At 51.1% G+C, this 22,694-nt stretch overlaps 2 protein-coding genes across 6 annotated transcripts in view; one reads left to right on the forward strand and one right to left on the reverse strand.

Annotated features, from left to right (window-relative positions):
* Positions 1 to 1,465: 1,465 nt before the first annotated feature.
* Positions 1,466 to 13,146, forward strand: LOC148643708 (protein yippee-like 2). Of its 4 annotated transcripts, none has more exons than XM_088615891.1 (7): positions 1,466 to 1,687; positions 6,455 to 6,630; positions 7,134 to 7,364; positions 8,800 to 8,874; positions 9,602 to 9,645; positions 9,897 to 10,005; positions 10,951 to 13,146. In XM_088615891.1, exons 3-7 carry the CDS (start codon positions 7,248 to 7,250, stop codon positions 11,038 to 11,040), a joined length of 435 nt encoding a protein of 144 aa, XP_088472017.1. In that variant the 5' UTR covers positions 1,466 to 1,687; positions 6,455 to 6,630; positions 7,134 to 7,247; the 3' UTR covers positions 11,041 to 13,146. The 4 variants fall into 4 exon arrangements, with proteins under 4 accessions (XP_088472017.1, XP_088472016.1, XP_088472015.1 ...); XM_088615890.1 differs by having other exon boundaries at positions 6,455 to 6,592; XM_088615889.1 differs by lacking the exon at positions 6,455 to 6,630 and having other exon boundaries at positions 1,467 to 1,687.
* A 4,586-nt stretch (positions 13,147 to 17,732) lies between these two features.
* The window catches only part of hip1 (huntingtin interacting protein 1), a 47,769-nt gene continuing 42,807 nt past the window's right edge, over positions 17,733 to 22,694 (reverse strand). For both annotated transcript variants that reach the window (XM_088615883.1, XM_088615884.1), the window contains exon 31: positions 17,733 to 22,518. In XM_088615883.1, the coding sequence (XP_088472009.1) occupies positions 22,508 to 22,518 (11 nt within the window). In that variant the 3' untranslated portion in view covers positions 17,733 to 22,507. The remainder of the gene's footprint in view (positions 22,519 to 22,694) is intronic.

Raw genomic sequence — 22,694 nt, forward strand, 5'->3', positions numbered from 1 at the left:
CGGACGAGTCTGGGGAAGGACCCAGACAACAAGCTGAAGGGCCTCAGAGATGTCTTTACACAAAGGATAGTGGGAGCCTGGAACAAGCCACCCAGCTTTGTTGCTGAAGCCAGTGCCCTGGCTTCTTTTAGAAAGCACTTGGATGAGATCCTGAGATCAAACGGGCTGGGAGATCTGAGTTTCCTCCTGTTGTTTTATAACTTTCTTATGCTCTCATTACGGTGCTCGAGGAGCCCTGTGCGGCGGGTAGCAGTCAATATCGTGGATAAATCCGGAGCAGCCGGACCAAAGACTTGTATTGACCGAATATGCATAACGTTTTTTAAAATGAGTTGTGATTCTCCTCATTTTTGCTTTAAATGTCTCCCACCTTCGCCAGCGGCGTTTTGTCCTTGTTTGGAACGAGCGCTAGGGGGCGCCCTCGGCCCTGTTTTCAGCACAGACCGGCTACCACCCTCGTGTTTTGCGTGGACGGGTCACGCCGCTGCGCTCAGTGGAGGACAGGACTAGCCTCGCTCGCAGCAGCCGACACGGAGCGTGGACGAGCTGCGGGGTCTGTCCGGGTCCTGCAGGCGGGGTGATGACGCCTGGGACCGCAGATTGTAGGGTTTTATTACAGAACCTGACACTGTTTTATTCATGGAGTAAAACATGATGCAGTTCGCAGAATTCACAGGAAAATCCCCAGAAATATCGCGCTGATTTATCGCAGTCTATTGAATTATTCCTAGCGTGGTTTGCAAAGGTGGCTTCTATTATCAAACAAAAGAGTATTTTTTTTCTTGATCGTTCAAGAATCACTCATTTTTCTCATAAGTAATCTTGTGAAATGTTTAAGGTATGTGGTAAACGCAACTCCGAATGGTAACTGCGCAGACTCGAGATCTGCGGGCGCTGAGCGGTGCACAGTCGCTCTCAAATGAGAAATACGCAGAAACAGTATGAACTCGCGCCGAATTCGTGCTTTTCTTCCCGTTTCCTTATCAATAACACTCTTGTGAGCTTGCGTTCTGCACTACTACAATAAGCAAAATATTAAAAGATCATCCCGAATATTTTGTACTTGTAGGTACTTTTCACATGAAGCGTCTGTCAGCTGGACGCTGTCGCAGGGATGTTGGACCTCTCCAGGGGCTCTGGACGCAGTGACGATTCAGATGCAAACCTTTCCCGACAGCTTGAGTTTAAATGGTTTGGTGTTGTTTCCCTGCGTGCGGCCATGCCGGAGTTTAATTTTATGGGGTGGAAGCGGATGCATTTGGAATACTTATTACGCTTTCCCTTCGCGCTGGGAGGACTGCGCGGTTCGGTTCGGCTCGGCTCGCCCGCACGCTGCTGCGCTTCCCAGCCCTCTGCAGGTAGATTAGAATATGGCCTGCGATTGGCCGGGTGTGTCGGCCGCCGGCCAATGAGCGCAGTGTTGCTATGCCGGCGGGCGGCCGCCGTTGGCCGGCGCGGCTGTCAGTCAGGCGCGCGCCGCGCTCCAGTGCGCCGCTGGCTCGCGGACGAGCTCAGTCTGAGCGCCGCATCCCGGGAGCAGCGCGGCTGACAGGAGACACGGAGACACGGAGACAGGGAGACACGGGCAGGACGGATTCGAAGGACTCGCTTTCCATAAAGTTGGCGTTTCCCAGAAGCCAGGGGGAGAGCGCACGCAGCCTGTATAAACACAGCTTTTCATTCAGAGGTAAACAGCGAGCCGCGCTCCGCTCGGGGAGACTCTGCCGCGGTGCGACGTCGGGAGGATGAGGAGTCGGGGGGGTGCGCGAGGGCTGGGGCAGCCGCAGCGCGGGGTGGCACGAGAGCTGGCACGGGGCGGCCGGGCTGCGGGGCGTGCGTGTCTCGCGGGCTGCCCCGTGGCAGCGCGCTGCGGACGCGCAGTTAGTCGTCATGTGTTACAGCGCGGTGCTGCTGCGGAACCAGAGACTACGCTTTATTAAAGACGTGCTTTGTGTTGTCTTAAGAGCTTGTTGTTAATTTTCCTCCTTCGCGCTATACTTTTTTTTTGGGGGGGAGGGCGGTCTCGGCACTGCAGGTGGCCCCGGATTGCCGCACGCGCCGTCGGCTTGCACGCGCTGTCCTGGCGATGCGGCACCGCTTGGGCTCCTCGCGCGACGCCCGCTCGCGATCCCCCGGTCACGCGGGGGAGGGGTCTCGCGTGGTCCTGCGGCTTGTCTGGTTCCTCACAGTCCGGCAGGGTGGTGGACCGGGGCCGCAGCCCTTACCCGGCCCGGCCGGAGGAGCAGTCGCGGGGCTCGCTGGGGCCTGAACGCGGCTGCTGCTGATGAACTGCAGACGTGTGGTCAGCTGGAAGACCTCTGACCTCCGGCCTGGGCACCTGCTGCAGCTGGCCAGCTGATAGAGTGACCCCAGGGGGGAACCCGGGGCCGAGGACCGCCTGACCGCCGTGTTTCCCAGTCCGAGGGCGGCTGACCCCTGGGGGCCTGCGGACCTCCTGCAGTCGCGGTCGGAGGCACGGCAAGGGCTCGGAGCATGTGGCTCTGCGGAAGACCCCGGGACTCAGACGTGTCCGAACACTCGGGGGGCAGAGAGACCTCGAGGTCTGAGCAGCCCCACAGCCTTCCAGCGCCCCGCTGTGTGGAGGCAGAGAGGGCGATAAAGGCAAGCCGGTCTGGGGCGGCCAGCAGCCTGGACAGACGTAAGGAGCAAAGACCCTGGTGTTGCGACTCCAGACACTGCAGGGGTCAGCAGGGGTCAGCAGAGTGTGGTTCCCCGAGATGCTCACTGTGTGGCGGTCAGAGCTCTGCAGAATCCGTCTGCCCTGCAATGGACTGGCGTCCCGTCCAGGTGTGTCCTGCTTTGCTCCCATTGCCTGCTGGGATAGTCTCTGGCTCCCTCCCCCCAGCTTGGGTAGGTGATTCAGAGATCAATGAGAAAGCTCCCCTCACACCTGATCGCTGTCACCGCAGCCCACAGGACGCTCGTCTCCCCGCTGGACTGCGTGCCGCTGACCTCTGACCTCGTGGTGGCCCTTCGTGCGCTCTGATTGGTCGCCCGCGAGCAGCTGTTCACACAGCTGGAGCAGAGGAAGAACGGATCAGACACGCCGGAGGACGGACGCGACGCTGGTGCTGGGTATTTCGGCGATCCAGGACGGGAGGTGTGAATCGCAGGGCTCGGCCTCAGCAGCGCCGGCGCTGCGCTGACACTGGACGTCTTGCATATGACCTCACTGGTCATCTTGGCCATCCCCCTGTTGGTGTGCGTAGATGTCTTCACCGTGAATTGCTCATTCCGCCCCTCTCCATATTGCATCTCATCTGAAATAACGTGAAGTTCACGGAAAATTCCAGTTTTCTTTAAAAAAAGTTGATCTCAACAGGTTTTTGTTTGATGAGCATTTTTCACCAGTAAGGACTTGCCGGCTGTTTCCGGTGCTTGTATTTGCACAGGAGCGACTGGGGCACACAGACCTGCTTCTCTGCTCGGCCAGCCTGCAGAGGTGTTGGCCAGCGGACGCTTTTCAAGCTTCACAGAGCCCGACAGGAGAGTTCGAGCCCGTTGGAGGAGCAGCGCGTTTCTCCCTGACGTCGGTGTGCAGAAACCCACAGGAGTCGTAACCACAGCAAGAGGAACCTGGCTGATTAACTCCTTGTCTCTTTAATTCTCGGCTCACAGTAGCAGCTCCGGGCTCCCTGTCTGGAGGGAAGGAATCTACTTCAAAACGCCCTCCTGCGGACCTGTTCAGCTTCTGACACGATTCCAGCTCCGCAGAGCCTGACGGGAGAGTTTGTGCCGATTGGTGGAGAGGGGCATCTCTCGCTGATGTCACTGCTAGCTTCTGTGAGCGCCCAGCAAGTCTCAGGAAGCACTGTTAATAATATCAAGCCTACCTCTCGTCTGGCGCGCCGTCAGGTTTGGAGAATCCTGGTCGCAGCTGGCCGGCGTCATGCTCACGGTTCAGACCAGCAGTGTTGGGGTCGTGGAGCTCAGCCTGTGCTGTGAGCGAGGCCTTCAGTCGTAAGGCCCGGAGAGCCAGGGTGAGTCACTTCCTTGTTCACTCCTGCTGGGGAGGAAGCTCTTTCTTCTCTGGGTTATTGTGTTATTGGTGCACGAAAATACTTCCAGACAGGACTTCGTGAGCAATGGAAATGACCAGGCATTAGCATGCAAAAGTGGAAAGTAATCTTGTTTGTGTCAATAAAATAAAGTCTTCAAAAGGTTGTCTTGATTAAAAGTTATTTCTCGCAGTGTAACAGCTGAGGGAATTCCCTGTCCTCTTTCTTACAGGAATTACAAATGGGAAAAGCTATAAAAAAGAAATGCCGTACCTAGAAGAAGTATTCAGACCCTTGAGCAGTTTTCACATTTTGTTGCTCTGACGGAGAAAGGAAATGATTAAACCTACGCTGGGAGAAAACAGCAACAAGAAAGGATGCAGTCTAGACAACACTCGTTTGCAGCAAAAACAACTGCTTGTCCAGTTCAAATTTGAGCTCTGATCTAAATTTTAGCGTTGGACTTCTCAGCTCAGTGCTGCCTGCTCCCTTCCAGAAGTTCGCTGCAGCCAACTCGTTAATTAGCTGCTGATCAGCAGGAGCAGAGTGGCAGTCAGAGCAGGAAGTATGAGATACCGGCCTGAGCAGGTCTGAAAGGATCGTAGTGGAGAAGCCCTGCTTTAGTGGACAGAAGGTGGACAGTGCAGAGATGCTGTGATAAATCTGGACTCTGACTGACTGAATGACATTTTCCATATTAAGCAAGAGCAGTAATCATATTAACTACGGTTCTGAGACCCAGGAGAGAGATTTCTGTCCCTCAGTGAGCTCTGCCCCCCCCAGTCCCTCAGTGAGCTCTGCCCCCCCAGTGCCTCAGTGAGCTCTGCCCCCCCAGTGCCTCAGTGAGCTCTACCCCCCCAGTCCCTCAGTGAGCTCTGCCCCCCCCAGTGCCTCAGTGAGCTCTACCCCCCCAGTGCCTCAGTGAGCTCTGCCCCCCCAGTGCCTCAGTGAGCTCTACCCCCCCAGTGCCTCAGTGAGCTCTGCCCCCCCAGTGCCTCAGTGAGCTCTACCCCCCCAGTGCCTCAGTGAGCTCTGCGCCCCAGTGCCTCAGTGAGCTCTGCCTCCAGGCATATTATCGCAAATCTTGTCATCCTGCTGGATGTGCTGTGATGGCCGCCAAGAGCTCAGAGTGTTGCAGTCCCTGTCAGTTGTTTATTTGTCTTATCTGACATTTATAGTTTTGCTGTGTGTTACGCTGACAGGCTGTAGGAAGTGAACAGAGAAGACTGAGGGGATCTGATCCATCCAGTGTTCTCAGAAGCCACTTAAACTACCAGTAAGCCTTTGGACTGTGGGAGGAAATCAGAGCACCTAGAGAAAACCCACATGACCACAGAGAGAACATGCGAACTCCACACAGACAGCACCCCAGGGTCCTGTGGCCCCAGTGCTGTGCTGTCTTGCCACCTTTGGGTCTGATCCAAGAGCTCAGAATGCTCGATGACCCTGGCAGAGCCAGCCCAGCTGGTCTCTTCAGAGCGAACTGTGAAACACAGACCAGAGGACACCAGTGGAAACTACATACAAGTGCATTTAGTTCAGCTCTTGAAACATCCCAGCCATGTCATTGACGATAAAACCCCCGGCTTCTTCCAGGAAATGTCTGGATTAGATCTTTGGATTAGTTAGCAGCTATCAAACAGGCCAGATGGACCAACAGCCAGCTCTTGTGTGTATGAGATTCTTACATGTTATCACATGCACAGTGATACCGATTCACTGCTAGTTGCTTTCTCTGTCTGATCTAAGCGTACAAAGTGATAGAGGCTGATTAATTATATGTTTATTTTGTTTGTATCCATGTATGTGGTATAATCTTGTATTGAAAGTCATTTTGGGAATGGTGTGTCTTTCTTGACTTTGACAAAATGGAGGACAAGCTGGTGAAGCTCTTGCATTTTATGAAGAGATCTTAATTTGCAGGTGTCAATGTACCATGGCTGTGGTATTAGTTTTCAAAGGTTAAACATATTTAAAATATGAGGGAACGTGTTTTAAGTTGCTAAGCAGCAAGTGTTCTGGATAGATGTGTTAAACTAAGTTAACACAGCTGTTGCAAATCAAAAGGTTGGCATTTTGCAGTATTTTTTGTGCTCTGAAAATATAAACATTGCAGAGTCTACTTACCAGTCCCGTTTATTACACAGGCTTTGGGTTCTCTGCTTTATTTCTGTTGGCTTTTATTTAGAAGTGAATGACAGCTGAAGGGTTAGACATTAGTTCCAAGGAACTGCGCCAGCCCCTCGTTCCCTCAGCACAGCCCTCGGCTTCTCTTGAGCTGCGCTGCTAGTCAGGACAAACGCCACCGAGCTGCTCTGTGTTTCTTTGCCATTGAGACATTTTTACACACAGTTGTGCTGCCAGGAGAGGATTCCAGCAGCTGTGCCTCTTTTGACCAAATTTCCAAGATAACCTTTTTTTTTTTGTTTTCACAGCATGATATCAATATATGGTTTGCATCTCGGGTGAAAGTTCAGGCATCATCCGTCTGCATCCTGCAGGGCTTGACAGTACAAGCAGCACCTTTCCCGTCGCTGGCAGCTGGAGTAGCTGGATACAGATTGGCCAGACGGGTGAATAGTCATGTGGATGTAGCCTGTTTCATTAAAATGTAATAGCACATTGGCATAAGTTACAATGAGATATTTTTCAGTCGAATCTTATTACCTCACAGGAGGCTGTTAAACGGCGCTGCAGTAAGTGGAGCAGTTGAGCAGATCAATGAAGCACAAATTAGGTGCAGAATTTGTTACAGGTGACCGTTGTAAATAAGGCAAAAGACTACCGGTGAGTTCAGACGGCTTGCAGCCGAGCAGAGCTCAACAACAGGTGCTTTTGATGTGATGCCTAGGGAGCAGGGCCTCAGGCGGTGCAGTCCTGCTGGTAAGAGCTCGGGAGTTGCACAGCAGCCGGAGGAGTTGCAGGGTTTTGGCATCAACGTTTTTCCCCCTCCCCTCCTGTTTTTGCAAAACGGTGGAAGTGTAATTTGTAGACTGGCCCGAGACAGCTCCAGTCGTCTCTGCCTGAGCTCTTCGGTATGAGAGTCGCCTGATGTGTGGGGAAGGTTAGGACTGACCGCGTGGTCTGTTGATCTGTGCTGTGTCCTGCTCTCAGGTGTGTGCCGCCCCCCCGCGCCCCACCACGGCCCTCACCTGCGTGCTGCGGTGCTTCCCCTGCGAGCCGTCCTGGGCCGGCAGCCCCTTCCCGCACCGCCCCCCCACCCCGCCCATGGTCAGGATGACGCGCTCCAAGACCTTCCAGGCCTACCTGCCCAGCTGCCACCGGACCTACAGCTGTGTCCACTGCCGCGCCCACCTGGCCAACCACGACGAGCTCATCTCCAAGGTGCAGGGGACAGAGGCGGATCATGGGAGTGGGTGGGGGCAGAGGTTGGGTTGATGAGTGGGCGTGGCAGGGCGGAGTGGGTGGGGGGCAGAGGCGGGGTCAAATAGTGGGCGTGGCAGGGCGGAGTGGGTGGGGGCAGAGGGCAGAGGCGGGGTCAAATAGTGGGCGTGGCAGGGCGGAGTGGGTGGGGGCAGAGGGCAGAGGCAGGGTCAAATAGTGGGCGTGGCAGGGCGGAGTGGGTGGGGGCAGAGGGCAGAGGCGGGGTCAAATAGTGGGCGTGGCAGGGCGGAGTGGGTGGGGGCAGAGGGCAGAGGCGGGGTCAAATAGTGGGCGCGGCAGGGCGGAGTGGGTGGGGCAGAGGCAGGGTCAAATAGTGGGCGTGGCAGGGCGGAGTGGGTGGGGGCAGAGGGCAGAGGCGGGGTCAAATAGTGGGCGTGGCAGGGTGGAGTGGGTGGGGGCAGAGTGCAGAGGCGGGGTCAAATAGTGGGCGTGACAGGGCGGAGTGGGTGGGGGCAGAGGCGGGGTCAAATAGTGGGCGTGGCAGGGCGGAGTGGGTGGGGGCAGAGGCGGGGTGGAGGTGAGAATCTGAATGTCACAGCAAACAAAATAACCCCTGGCTGACTCTGGTTCTGTTTAACATGTTTCTTGGCTGGTCAGGATATACCTGATACATGAAATCCGGCAGGTCTGTCGATTGTGGTGCTGATCCGATGAATTGATTAAAGTCTTAAAAGACATGTAGCATCTTCTAGTGACTAATGTCTTCTCAGAATAAGGTGACTTTGGATGCATGTTATAGATGTGAACAAAAATAGAACTTTTGATCTTAAAAACAAATCTGGATATTTACGTGGGAAATTTTGAATGCTGGGACACAGTGGTCAGCATTGCTGCCTTGCAGTGCTGGGGCCCTGGATTCAGTTCCTGTGTGTGTGTGAAAATTATTGAATAGGTGTGAGACGGTGACAAGGCATGTCGGTCTGGCACAGAGGACTTTCTGTGTGGAGTTTGCATGGTTTACCTACTGTACAGTATGTCTCCTTGGGTTTCCTCAGGGTGAGGGGTGTCTGTGTGTGTTCCTTTCTGGTTTCAGTCCCAGGTTTAAACTTTCTGCCAAAGAATTATTGAATACTTTTGAATATGATTAATTTTAAATGCCATTGATGTTATCTGTGTTTTGATTATTTGGTTCATTATCTTTTAATAATTCAATGCTTGGATTAATACAAAGCTTTCAGTGGATCCCAGACAGTAACGTTGAACAGACACTCTCTGTCTCACAGGCGGCAGGAACACTGACCAATAGCTGATCACTCTTCTTTTTTCACCATACAAAAGAGAATTGTAATATACAGCTCTAACAAAAAAACAGATAATACCTGCATTAGAATAAAATAGATAATAACCACGTTTAAAGCTTAGTCCATCTCTGCAGCAAGTACAGCTGTATCGTCCTTGGAAGATGTTCGCAGATGTCCGAGGAGATATGGGACCACGTAGCCAACGACAGGTGATACAGCTCTGCTTGAGATCTGGGCAGCACTGAACTGCGTCCGATGAGGAATTCCAGGGAATCCCACCTGCTCGATGGGATGTACTGTAAACCTGTGACTCAGTGTCATCAGGTTCAGGCCTGTCGTTGCCTTTGGTCATGCTGCACAGGCATGTGCACTGAGAATCATGCCTCTCGTGAGGATATGGGAATTTCTGAGGCCTTTATTTTTCCCATTAAACAGTGCATTGATGCAAAAGGTCTGGTATGCTATTACTTTATAATCCTCAGGAACCAGGGGACACTCTACCTGCTGGGCTGTGTTTAATACTTTGGACAGAAAGGATAACTGTTGTAGAAAATACCATCTAAGATTGTGCTGGGGCAGTGCAGAACAATAACTTTATAAGTACATAATGACAATAGTTTTTTTTTAATTTGTAGAAGAATGACATCATCTGTGTTCACAGTAATAAACTAGAAATGCAAATTCATGTTTTAATTTCCCATTAGCTTGTCTGAAAGTCTATTGGAGCATGCATTTAGGCCTCATCTGGCACACTGATAAGGCAAGGGCGAGAGGAACAGAGCTCATGTTTCCGTTAGAAAGTGTAGTGTCTCCAGTAATACTGCAGGAATATTTCTCTTTGACAGTATTATTAGTTCTGGCTCTTCACTGAGTCCAGCTGTCCTCCCAGAGACATCAGCTCCAGTTCACAGTGAGTCTTTTCTTTCTGTCTTGCAGTCTTTTCAAGGAAGCCAGGGCCGGGCCTATCTCTTCAACTCTGTGTGAGTGTCTCCGTTCGCACCCCTGAGGCTGGGTAACACAATGGCACACATCAGAGGCTTGCGATGTTAGGGAGCGCTTATCCTGGGTTTGTGTTGAAATGTGTATGAATGTAAATGACAGAGAATATGGAAAAAAGGCTGATATAAACACCCCATACAAAAGAGTAGGGTGGGTAAAGGGTCTGGTGTGGGAGTGGGCGCAGGGTGAGGTGCAGGGTGTGGGTACTCATGCTCGGTGGCTCTCCCTGCAGGGTGAACGTGGGCTGTGGGCCGGCGGAGGAGAGGGTGCTGCTGACAGGCCTGCACGCTGTGGCTGACATCTACTGCGAGAACTGCAAGACCACGCTGGGCTGGAAATACGTGAGTCTCTTCCATCCCAGTCCCCACTTTCAGATGCAGTACCATCGGAAAACTAATAACATGATTCATCTCACAGACACTGGAAATGTCCTTTTAACTATTCAGTTTTCTATCTGAATGACCAACTCTTGAGTAGTTGAAAACATTTACCGGTTTGAATCCAGCGGTCTGAGTGAATTGAGGCAGCTGAGTGCTGGAAATCAAGCACACCTGTTACTGTGTGAGCCCCACCGGCCCCTGCAAGCACGCAGGGCTTGAGCACTTGTTAATTTTCAGTGTTACTTGGGAATATTTTACAAGAGCGCTGCAGGACACTTTCTAGTAGGCGGACGGCAGGAGGTGTCATGGGCTCTCGTCTGGCGTTGTGGATGTAGGCTCTGTGCTGCGGAGATATTAATAATCCTGGCAGGATGTTTTCTGTGTCGCTGACACACTGCCAGCGGTGCTGACTTGCATTTCTCAGTTTGTGCTTCTTGGCGAGTCGGACGCCGTGTCCTCTCATGTCTGCTGATACCCAGGGGGAGGAGAAACTGTCAGTGGCATCAGACCAGAGTTCAGAGTCACATGTCAAAGACGTTTCTGTGTTGCAGCCTTAATGAAAGCCCTCTTGATTAGAAGTTTTGTGTCTTGGTTACCACATATGTTACCACACATTGGTTACCACACATGTACTTTTAAAAGCCTGTCTCTTCATGCTTTCCCTTGCCTTTACCACAGTTTCTCTGTGCTTTACTGTGGCTTTACCGTAGTGTACAACACCAGCCTCTCGCAAGAAGCAGCCAGTGTCCTGTGGGATTACAGTTGCAAGCTGTACAGACGAAACTCTGTAGCCCAGCAGCGTCTGTGTGCTTGAGCAGGACGTGTCCCCCTGAATCTGTCAGCACGGGGAGGCCGAGAGCACCTGGCCCTTCGGATTAACCCCCGGTCTCCTGTCGCCCCCTGCAGGAGCATGCCTTCGAGAGCAGCCAGAAGTACAAGGAGGGCAAGTTCATCATCGAGCTGGCGCACATGATCAAGGACAACGGCTGGGACTGAGCGCCGCGCTCCGGCGGCAGGGAGGGGCTGAAGCGTCTGGTTTCGGGGCCCTGCCCTGCTCACGGGAGGAGAAGAGCACCGGCTGGAGCCCCAGGGAGCCCCTGCTGCACCCGTCTCCTGTGGCCCTCTGCCGCGGGTGCAAGCACCCCCTTCTCTCTCCTCCTCGCCGCACCACAGGGGTCAAGGGTCGAGGCGTGCGCCTCCACAGGGGGGGAGCGGAGAGAGGGGGGGGCACAGGGGCAGCTGTAAGTGGGCGTTACAGGTCACCCTCCAGTCGTCCGTTTGGAAAAGTAGACAGGCAGCCATTTCAGTTCAGCCTTTTCCAAATTTCACTCTCCGTTTCAGCCTGACCCAAAGCTGGCCGAGTTAACACGGTACTTACTGATTGACACTGGGGTCTGTACTCAGCTGTGTAAAAACTGATGATCTGAGGGTGACCTGTAGGAACTGATCAGTTGTCTCTCTGCAGAACCAGGCCTGGTCTCTCCTCTCTTTAATAACACTCACGTCCCCAACATGGAGGCAGACGATTCAGAGCTCCAGACAGGTGCCTGCTGGGAAGGTTAAGATTGAAGCATCCAGGATAAAGCAGGATATTGTTGTCGGTGAGTTTTAGGAATGTGTGTAAACGTTGTTCTGAGTCAAGTGTCTTCAGATCTTCACCCTTCTGACCTCTTTTCCCTGAATTGCTGATTTTTCAGCACTTACTTGGACCCTCGTGGACTCTTTCCCCTTTCTTTACCATTTCAGTGATGAGATGTATCCACTGCCAGTTCAATGGCGTTATTATCTAAAGCAGATTCACTGTGCAGCAGCTAAAGCAAAGCCTGCAGTCAGTTGTCACTGATCTCTCATGGACAGAAGACCGGTTTGGTCTGCTGTTTGCTGTTTGTCTTTCCCACTGACTGTCCATGAGCAGTGTGTCTTCAGCTCTCTTTAGGACGATGTGTCGGATTTGCCAGGTAGGTGTTTTCAGAGAGTCCCTGCATGCGGAGAAGATTCCAGGCCAGGTCTGTACTCCCAGCCGAGCAGTTCTGCCTGTGTGTGTCCACCGTTTGTGTCGGCTGCTTCCGCTGGGGAGAGCCAAGTCCCTCTGTTCCACCCCCGCATGGGTGAGTTTGGGCCCACAGATCAGTTACAATCAAATATAAAAGTTCTGGTCCCCTGTCCGAACACACTCTTGTGCTCCTGCTGCCTCAGTGTGGTTCAGCATCTTTAAACATTGCTGGTGCCAGGGCAGCAGTCTTTAATGTTCTTGGTTTATTTCATTTTAATCATGAAACCGCTGAAGGACTTTAAAGGTTTTTTTTTTCAGCTCAGAAAATTTAACTTGGGCAGAAAACACTGTGGCCTTTGATGACTGGAGTCGGATTCCCCAAGCTGAGTTACCTGTGTTATTCCAAGAGCAAGTACAAACATGAGAATTTCTTTGATAAAGAGTAGTAGTTCATAGTGTAAACACTTGGCTGGTAAGTGACTGCAGTGTTTTGCCTCTCTTGTGTTGTTACACTGCCTCCTTGCAGTCTGTAAACTCCAGTGGCTCTAAAGGGAAGAAATTCCTAATCCTTCTCATTTGTGATTGGAACCCCTGGAAACCAAGACAACTGACTGACAGGGGAATTAACCAGTTGAAAAACCCAGCAGAACCAAAGATCCTGCCTACACATCTTTGATTGGCTGACCAGAAAAAATACAACTGATTCTGCTTGTGCATATTAAGGACTATGATTGGCTGAAAGCTGCTTTTGGTGGATAGCCCCTTCTCTGTGATTGGCTGAAAGCCGCTCTTAGTGGATAGCCCTTTCTCTGTGAGATAATGCATTGTCCGCTATTGTAAACTACAGATGTTAATATATATATATATTCACTCTGAATGTGAACATTATAATATATTACACAATGTAAATAGTCATATTTAATGTGTTTTTTTTAGTTATTCTGTAGTATACGCTGTGCTTTCTGTCTTGAGCCCCTCAGGGGGTGAACTGTGTATTTGCTACTTTTTTACAAATCGGAAATGTTTTAATTTTGTGTCTTTTGTAAAAGACGCAGAGGTGATGACAGTGTTATTGGAACCTCATCAATAAAGACTCTCATCATATCAAACCCCCAGGTGAGCCCCGTGTGCTGGTCTTGTCAGCAGAGCTCGTGGCAGCTCTGACAGACAGGCATGAGGCACCAGTGTGATTCTTCAGCTTGTCCAGTTACTGGTTGAAAAGATGGCGTTTAGGGGCAGGAGGAAGGTGCTGCCACCTCACAGAGGGTGGGTCCTGGGTTTTTATTCCGGTCTGGAAACTGTCGGGGTGGAGTTTGCATGTTGCTCTGGTCTCAGCCCGGTGTCTGGTGTGTGGCCTGTTGTGGGCGGCAGTAGTGGGGACCGGCGCTGTCCGGCTGTCTCTCCTGCGTTACGGACTGCTTCGGTTTCGTTTTTTTTTCAGAATAGGTGCACTAACGTCGTGCTCTGCAGGTGTCCTGTAGTCCAGTGGCTCTTCTCAAACTCTTCATCATGACTGCAGGTATAATCAGGGGCAGGATTAGACTGACGCTGCTTCTCCTTCTCTGAATGCACGAGCTGGGGGGTATCGGCTGAGCAGTCTCGCTGTCCTTAAGGGTTTCAAGCCCGAGTCCCGGCGCCCTGCTCCCTGTTTCCGGAGCGGATTAGCACGGAGGAGCTGCTCCTCGGGAAAGGCTCCTTATTAGAAGACCAGATGGTCGTGTGTTTGCAAGGGACACGTCTCCTAGCAACAGGGTTCTGAGTCATCAGCAGGGAGGCAGACCGCTGATCTTCCCAAATAGAGAGCAGGAGAGCGAGACTCCAGTCTGTTGCGTGTGGTCCAGAGACGGGCCCTGAGCCCGGCCTTCCCATTTCACAAAGGCACCCGAGCGAAACCAGACCAGGCTGGGATCCCATTTTCAGTACAGCCCTCTGAAAGGTTGTTCATGGTAACAGCACAGTAACGTGTAGGAAAGCAACAGGAAATCTGGGGAAAAGCATGAAAGAACTTAAGAAGTTCTGGTGCCTCACGAGAGAAACATTAGGATCGTTGAGATCCATCCCCAAGAGAAGGAAAAGCAGCAACAGGAGCAGGATGCTGCAGGCCAGATGATAGTTGTTCCTCTGTGTGGTGATGTACACGCAGGGGTCAAGGGTCACCGAGCAGAATGGCTTTGGTGACTCTCCTGCGGTTAAACTGATGAGGTGCTGTACGCGAACCCGCTGGCCCACCGCTGTCTCTCTGCCCATGCTGGGGCTGCCACTTCTGAGTTGAGCACTGGGCTGTATCTGCATGAGTAGCTGCAAATCCAGTAACAGCCTGCAGTTGGTGCCTCTGATGGCCCGCAGGCTTGTGTCCTGGTGTCGGCACTGCCAGACGCTCAGCTCCAGGCACTGAAGATGGTGTGACCCCCCCCTTGGGGGGACCCTGGGCCGGGGGGGGCGCTGTGCACTGGGCACAAGGGGTGTCTGTGTTCAGGGAACTGTCTGCATGGTAATCGGACTCGTCCTGGATCCGCCAGGATCCCTCTCTCTGTTCACACCTGACCCTAGAGCCAATCCCTGCTCTGGGGGGGCAGAGAATCTGCAGAGGGCCTGTAGGTATGAGGGGCTCCTGCGAGGGGATTCGCACCTACAGCCCCATTCGTCTCATTATACCGCCCCTCCATTCTCCAGCTGTTCATCCAGGGCCTCCGCAGGAGCATGCTGGCCGGGACACCAGCCCACCCAGGTCCGGGATTGAACCCAGGACACCAGCACTGTGAGGGAGCAGTGCATCACCATGCCCCCCCACTTCCACACCTCTAAACTGAAATCGACACGAGAAACAAGCGGTTTGCTGATGTCATGTTTCTTTCAAGCGATGAACAAAATATTATGTGTGATTTTTTTTACATTTAATCTTTTGCGTTTCCAACAGACATTTACGACGCAATGAAATGCCTCTTGAACATCAGTCTGCCGAACGCTTGTTATTTGGGCAGAACGCATTACAGCAGGTGGTGAAGCAGCACTGATTGGACTACAAGGTGCCAGTAGGTGGATGAGGAGGTGACAAATTCCAAATTTAACAGGAAGTTATAAGTAGCATTCACATGCAAACACTAAAATGAAAAAAAAATGGAAAGAGGGAAAGATGTTCAGTATCAGGGCAAAAACTGTTGACTGAAATCCAAGATGATTACAGTCCTCAAATCTAAATTGGTGTTTTAGATCTTTTTTGTAGTAATACCTTTATGACATTACAACTTACTGATCTTGACCTGATTTCAAACACACATCCCCAGCGAGCTAGGGGTGAGTTTTAATGAAGACGCTGGGTGTCTGGTGAGGACTCTGCGGCAGGGGCCGAGGGCAGCAGAGAGCTGCGCTGAGCCTGCAGGCGAGAGCTGACGAGGAGCTGGGGGTCTATCTTTAGCTCTGCGGCGAGTGTATAATTTCAGCTCCTGCATTTTGTGTGTGTGTGTGTGTGTGTGTGTGTGTGTGTGTGTGTGTGTGTGTGTGTGTGTGCTCTGCAGCACAACAATGCGGGAGAATTCTCTCCATCCACCTGCCTCCTCGAGGGCTGATTCGAACAAGGCCTGCCTCCTGCTCGTGATGACAACACCAGCACCTGCACCCAAGAGCTGTCTGAGTCACCCTTTGTTGCGATTCGTAGGAAATTGCAGTTTGATGCCTCTCTCGTAGTTACACACTGACAGTCTCAGCTCACAAGCTTTTAAATATCTTTGAATTCATTTTTCTTTCCAACTGAGAGTCAATTTACATACCCATATGCCCCCGGAAGGGTAGACCCTCCCCCCCCCACCCTAAGGCTCTCAGGCCTGGGGACCCCAGGTCCCGTTTGTGGAAGGAGGGGAGGGTGGATGTGAGACACGAGCCTCTCTGCAGCACAGGCCGCCATCTCCCCAGGAGAGCCACGCAGACGGCCTGTGTGGGCTGAGGTTTCCTTCCTGCCAACCCCAGACCCATCATGCTGGAGAGGGGTCATTAAAAACCACAGGGCGGCCTGCTTCGTGCGGCTATAATGACCTCCAAGGGCTCTGGTGGGCAGCCGCTGGGTGATTGAAGTGGCCACTTCTGCCGATTGCTTTGGGAGTCTCACGAGGCTGGTGACGGGGGAGGCCTGACTCAGCACTCGGCCCTCGCTCACAGACTGGGCGCTGCTCTTGTTCCAGTGACAAGGAGGAAGCATCACATCTTTTTTCTCTTTTTAAGATTTAGCTGGTTCAGTTACGCGTGTTAACCCACGCCCGCTGGAATGGCCAGCTGTGTGTTTCACGCCTCGGCTCATGGCTGCGAACCCTGCTGCCGCTCACAGGGGAGAGTGAGGCAGCGAGGTCAGACTCTCCCCCCCGCCCTTGGAGATGCCTGGCTCTTACCACGCTGGCTGGGTGAGGACGCCCTCCTGGGCAACAAGCCTGCAAGGGCCTGGAAGGCCCACAGGGGGCACCGTGTCGGCGAGAGCTGAGCGCGCCTTGGCCCCCTATTCCCATCCTCAGCCTGCTGCGCCCGTTGACTCGTGGCATGACCCAGTCTCGAACCCGCAACCTCAGAGTTCTGCCTGTGAATCACTTCTTCCACCCTTCAGCTCTCGGTCTGGCCTCTCCTGTCTGCAGCTCTTTAAGAACACAGGACTGGTAGAAACAAGGGGGTCTCTCGTAAAATCAAAATGGGGAAAAGCCACACAGGGGAAAAGTAACAGCTATCGTCTCTAGAACTGCCAACAGCCAGTCCTAATGTACACAGAATTCAAATAACCCCTGTATCTGACAACTGCATTGACACAGAGAGGAGCGCTGTGCTGGCAATGCACCTCCACTCTCAGTCACTTCCTTCTGAACTTAATTAACAACGTCTGCTAAATTAAAACCAGACGAGTCATTTTCATCGCCCACAAGATTCTGCCAATCCTACTTACATGTCCAATTGCTGAATAAAGAAGAAAAAAAGCTTTAAATTGGAAAATAATTCAGTTAAAAGTATTATAAATAAAAAATTATCCAAGAGCTCTGTAGGATGAGAGCAGAAAACTCCAGTCTCCTTTAGCTCAAAAAGGGGAATAAATCTTCCCTTATTGGGGATGTTTTGCCCTCTGTAAGAATCCCTGGGACCTCTGATGTGATGCAAGAGTGACACCTAGTGGTTGGTGCAGCCTCACTGGAACAGTTACACACCAGATGAGGCCGGTACTGTAGGTCCATGTAAAAATAATAATTCTCTACACTTCTATAGCTCTTTTCTGGACACTCCACTTTACAGGTAATGGAGATCCCCTCCACCACCACCAGTGTGCAGCCCCACCTGGATGATGCGCCAGTCCGCTCACACACAGCAGCTCTCAGTGGGGAGAAGAAAAGAGCGATGAAGCCAGTTCAGAGATTGGGGATTATTAGGAGGCCATGATGGGAAAGGGCCTCTTTCTGAATTTCACTGGCCGCATCAGCAATTGTTCTCATTTTTCTGTCATCTGCAAACCTGCCCAGTTCGCTCACTGCACTGACACCACTACCAGCACTGCCCCCAGCCGGTCCACAGACACTGGAACCCCACAAGTTCTCCGGCTCACTTTACAGCTCAAACTCCAGCTATTCTGGGTCAAAAACAAAGCACCCTTCAGTTGCAGGTAAATTTCTGTCATTTATTGCAGATTTAATCACCAGACCACATTTAGAGAATAACAAAAACAGCTTCACTCTTGTGCATGTTTTATATATTTAATTAAAAACAAAAAACACACTTCTAGTATATTGTACAAAGAAGCAGTTTTTATATATATTTTCTGTTGTTGAATTTAATAAAGTTGTATTTTTCCATCGTGAAGCAAAAGAGAGGCAGTTGAAAGGCTGGCTGGGCTTGGTAGGACCAACGATAGAAACCAGAAACTCTATTAATCTAACATATCATCTGAATAATAAAATCTGAAAAATAATAAAATACCCAGTGTTATCACTTTTCCAAGACAAACTAAAGCAGTGCTGTAAGTACAGGATGAACTTGGAGAAGCTGGATCACACCCACACACACCACATAAATAGACCCGCACACACAGGTGCCCACGGCACGCAGACTGACCCACTCACTCGCTCCACACGCCCACCCACACTGTGCTCCAATTCATTAAATCAGCGCTGGTCTGCCAGGACAAACACTTCATGGCTAAGGCTGTGATGATCTACCGGTTTGGGTTATTCTACATTTCTCACACCTAAGAAAAACTGCAATCACAGATCTGTTACACACCTGTATTTCCCTTTATTAACCCCATCTGGAAACACAACTGTTACCTCGCTCAGCTCACTGCAGGGCTGGGGTGGGGAGGGCGTGCCTGCGCCTTCTGGGCTGTGCAGGAGGGTCACCCAGCTCCTCTCGCACCACAGAGCCCTTGGAAGCTGCGCAGCTCTTGCAGATAATACTGCACCAGGCTCCTGGGACCCTGACCGCCGCCCGTGTGGGGGTGCCAGGCAGGGGTCTCTGGACTACAGGCCCCAGGGTGCAGCACCAGCACACCCGCAGGACCACTCCGCCCCCTCTCCTCACCCTGCGGAGCACTCGAACACAGAACAGTGACCATTTACATGGTACTGGGAAGTTGCGACATGTAGTTACGGTAACTGCTACAGATTACAAAATAAAAAAAAAAAAGAACAGCACCTTGAAAACAGAATCGACGGTCTCTCGCTCTCACCCAGTCCAAGCCGCACTGGAAGCACCTCCCTGGGCCTCTCCTCGCCGCTCTGCTGCAGCCAGGTGCTGGTTGGGCGCCTCAGGCCCGAGAGGGACGAGTGCAGCAGGAAGCGCATGGCGCTTGCCTCCGGATCGCAGGGCCTCAACAGGCTCTTTTACAAACGCTCAGCTTTTACGCTGGCAGGCTGTGCACCTCACCTGACACAACACCCCCTTTAAAGCAAAATGCACCAAAATGGAAACTCCATTTTAAAGTCCTCTTCCTTCCACTTCTCAAAAACGTTCCACATTTCAGAGTGGAAGCACACCGTCTCCCCTCCCTCCAAAGGCACTGACATCCTTTTCACCTGATTTTTAAATATACATATGTACACAAACTTCACAAGTGACCTCGTAGTCAACAATCACCCCGACGACACACCTGACCGCAGCTCTGGTTTCAAAGCGCCCTGGAGTCGCAGGGCTCGCCGGGCTGGGCAGACTGCTGCGATGGGAACCCGATCGCCAGCGGAGGGACAATGTGACCAGCGCAGCATGGGAAGAGATCTCGGATACGTGCTGTCAAGGGCACCAAGGCTGTCTTTACAATCGCTCATCTTGTTTGCAAAGCAGCCTGCGATTGGTTAACACAAGACTTTGTTAATCAAAAGAGATGTCTTTGACTTAAGGCTATTTACTGTCACCTAACTGAAATGTAGACTATAGGAGGCAGCATTTCTCCACTGCTGTCCAAACAGGACTCGGTCCCTGCTGCTTCTATAGAGCCAGTGAAACCATTAATGAACAGGTCAGGCTGCGCCTGAGGCCTCTGCTTACAGAACACTGAGATTCAGTTAAAGCTGCTGCAGAACACAGCAGATGAAACATTTAGTTTGATTTCAAAAACTGAATTAAAGAACAATGTTTCAAGGAAAAACTATTCAATGTTTTTCCCCCATCGTCCACATTTTCTAAGTCAATATTATCTAATGTCTTGCAAGAGCATTCACTTGCTGCAAATGTCTGCACATTTTATTGCTGTCTGAGCCTGCAGTCACAACACTTTCAGACAGGACTTCATGTTTCATATATTTACTCCAAACTAATAGTTAAAAATGCCGACAGGCAGCAGATATTAGATTTTCAAAGAAATTTAGTAGATTATCGGGTGCATAAGTATTCAACCTCTTTTTTAAGGTAACCTGAAATCGGTTAAGATGCAAAAAATTGTTTGAAAGATCCCAGTGTTATAGGCACAGTCTGTGTGTAATCTAAGTGGACTAACGTGGCATCAAAGTAAATACACCGGCATATGCTAAAGGTTCCCTCAGATTGAAATTAGATTTCAAACATCTTTCACAGTGATACAAGAAATCGACCTTGTAGACCAAGGAAGTTTTGGTACAGGTCAAGAATAAAGTAGTAGTGAGGCACAGATCAGGAGAAGGTTCCCCTGAGAACAGTGAAGTGCATCATTAAGTGGAATGTACATCATACCACCCAGATGCTATCTAGATCAGGCAGCCCTTCCAAACAACAACCAGGCAGAGGAAATTATTTTGCACGACGCTGAGGCCAGCAGTGACTTGTGAATATCTGCAGAGCTCTGTTTAAGAAAGGAGTCACTATTAATACACTGACAATGCTGTGGTCCCTACACAAAGCTGGCCAGTATGGGCAACGGGCAAGAAAACTTCTTAACTGAAAAAGACTCATATTGTAGTTGAGAAATAACGAAAATGTGAGACAGAAATCTACTGTTAGATGTAACAAAAATGTAATCTTTTGGTCTAATTGCATTCTGGCAAAAAATGAAAAATGAGGGAACACGAACTGAGGAAAAATCAATGGTGCCCAAGTTCAGGCAAATCCTAGAGGAAAAAGTCCTCGTCACCCCAGAATTGAAAACTGGGCTGAAAACTCACATTTCAGCAGGACAATGGCTTGAAGCACAGCCAGAGCGATGGTCTTTGAGTGACCCAGTGATTGAAACAGAGGAAACTTACAAATCACAACAGAATAATCCATCACCAACTTGTCAGAGCTGGAGTTCTGGAGTTCGCTGGGAGGAATAGGTGAAATTACACCACCTCACTGTGCACAGCTGGTAGAGACTGATACAAAGATACTGACAGCAGTAACTGTTGTCAAAGGTACTGCCACCAAGCACCGACTTAGACAGCTGAATACTTATGCAACAAACAGACTTTGTATGTTTGGAGATTTTGTTTGCATTCAACCTCCTCATATCAGTGTACAGTTTGATAAAAAATGCTGTAGATTTCTTAGAATTCTTCAACATACAGGAAGCGAATACTTCTGCAAGGCACAGTATGTGCACGGGGTACAAAACACTGCTACCCCAGCTGATTCTGCCACAGAATGCCACTGAGCACAAACCATGAAGTACAAGCCCCCCTTCCGTTCTGTAAAGAGATCAATCCCTTATTACTGCTGTAAAATCACTAATGGAGTCAAGAACAGTCTAATCACTGTCAAGCACAGAGAGCTACAATCTACAACCCAAGTGTGAGGTTTCTCATTGATCACGGAAAACTCTAGGAAGAGAGAACAGTCATCTTCTCGGCAACACCAGCCCCTGCCACTGCTCAGGCCCCTGCAAGAACCTCCTGCACCCGAGTCATTAAATAGATTAAATAGAGAACTGTGCATGAACGCAAGCCTGAGTTAGTGTGCAAAATGGCCAATGCCAGACAAACAGGAGACAGAGAAGGAAAAAAAATGGGAAACACTTCAAAAATAAGCATGGAGTGCTTTTTTTGCCTTCCTGCATGCACCTTAGTGGAAGAGGGGTCCCAGTAGCACAGTGGAATAGTCTGAACAATACTGTCCAAGAAAGATGTCCTCTTCTGCACGAGTGTGCCAGGCTGTCTGACCAGGGTCTGGACCAAGGCCACCAGAGCAGCGATGCGAGATCCCAACTCTGGGACCCGGGACGACCCAGTCTGGCCAGCTTCTCCTCTCTTTACAAGCCCCCCACAGACACGTGGAGAACTCTGCAGCAGCTGTCTGGAAGTTATTCATCGAGCACCTGGGAATTTAAAATAAGAGCAACACAGACGTGTGCTGCCACCTCCCATTGCCCCCCACCACCAGTGGGAAGTTTAAAATCTCTTTCTGCGGGACCGGTGTCAACAGCGAGAGGGCCAGGACACCCCGTGGGCTGACCCATTCAGCTCCAGCCTACTTCAAACCTGTGTGGAGACCCTCATCCCTGAGCTCTGTGACGCGTCCTGGCCCGCGAGGACGCCCCTGCAGCATGGGCATCGCCCTCCGGCTGCTGAGGACGTCCAGCACTCAAATTCTGACCCTCAGCTGTCGGAGAGGCGTTTTCTCGCAAAAGGGTCCTTAATTTTAAAACTGTTTTTATAAAAGAGTTCTCATTGGCTGCAGAGTGTAAAAGTGTCCTCTTGTCAACTTGAGAGTCTGAAGACAGAAAAGGTATCCGTCCAACAGCTGCAGGCTTGTAGTTCTCCAGCACTCCAGGGGGTGGCACCAGGACCAGGCAGGCGGCCAGTATCCCCCCCACAGACCTTCTGTCCCAAGCGTGCACAAGTCTCGCCTCTTGCCCCTGTTCAGGGTGTCTCGCTCTAGATCAGGGAAGTTTCACAGTCTTCGGGCTGCAGGAGGAATAGATGGCTGAGGAAAAGCACCTTTTATTTTGGCTTGGAATAAAAATCAAACTAAAAAGGGAGAGAATGGAAGAGTAGAAAAGGTTCGATGAGAGGGAGGGGCAGGAGGGAGCAGCCCAGTCTGCGCCGTGGAAACGGGGGCGGGGCCTGGGCCTCAGCTAGTCCCTGCAATGAAAACAGCAGCACTTACACTGGAGCCACGGGCCAGCATGCAACACACAGCGCATCTGCACAGCACGCCCAACTATTACCTAACTAACCTTCTAATGATGCCTGGTCACACATATTAAACAACAGTATCAATTTCCTTCTTGATTCCCACATGAACTGCTTTCAACTTG

This window comes from Lepisosteus platostomus, chromosome 22 (assembly GCF_059453375.1).
Source record: "Lepisosteus platostomus isolate fLepPlt1 chromosome 22, fLepPlt1.hap1, whole genome shotgun sequence".
Lineage (NCBI taxonomy): Eukaryota > Metazoa > Chordata > Actinopteri > Semionotiformes > Lepisosteidae > Lepisosteus > Lepisosteus platostomus.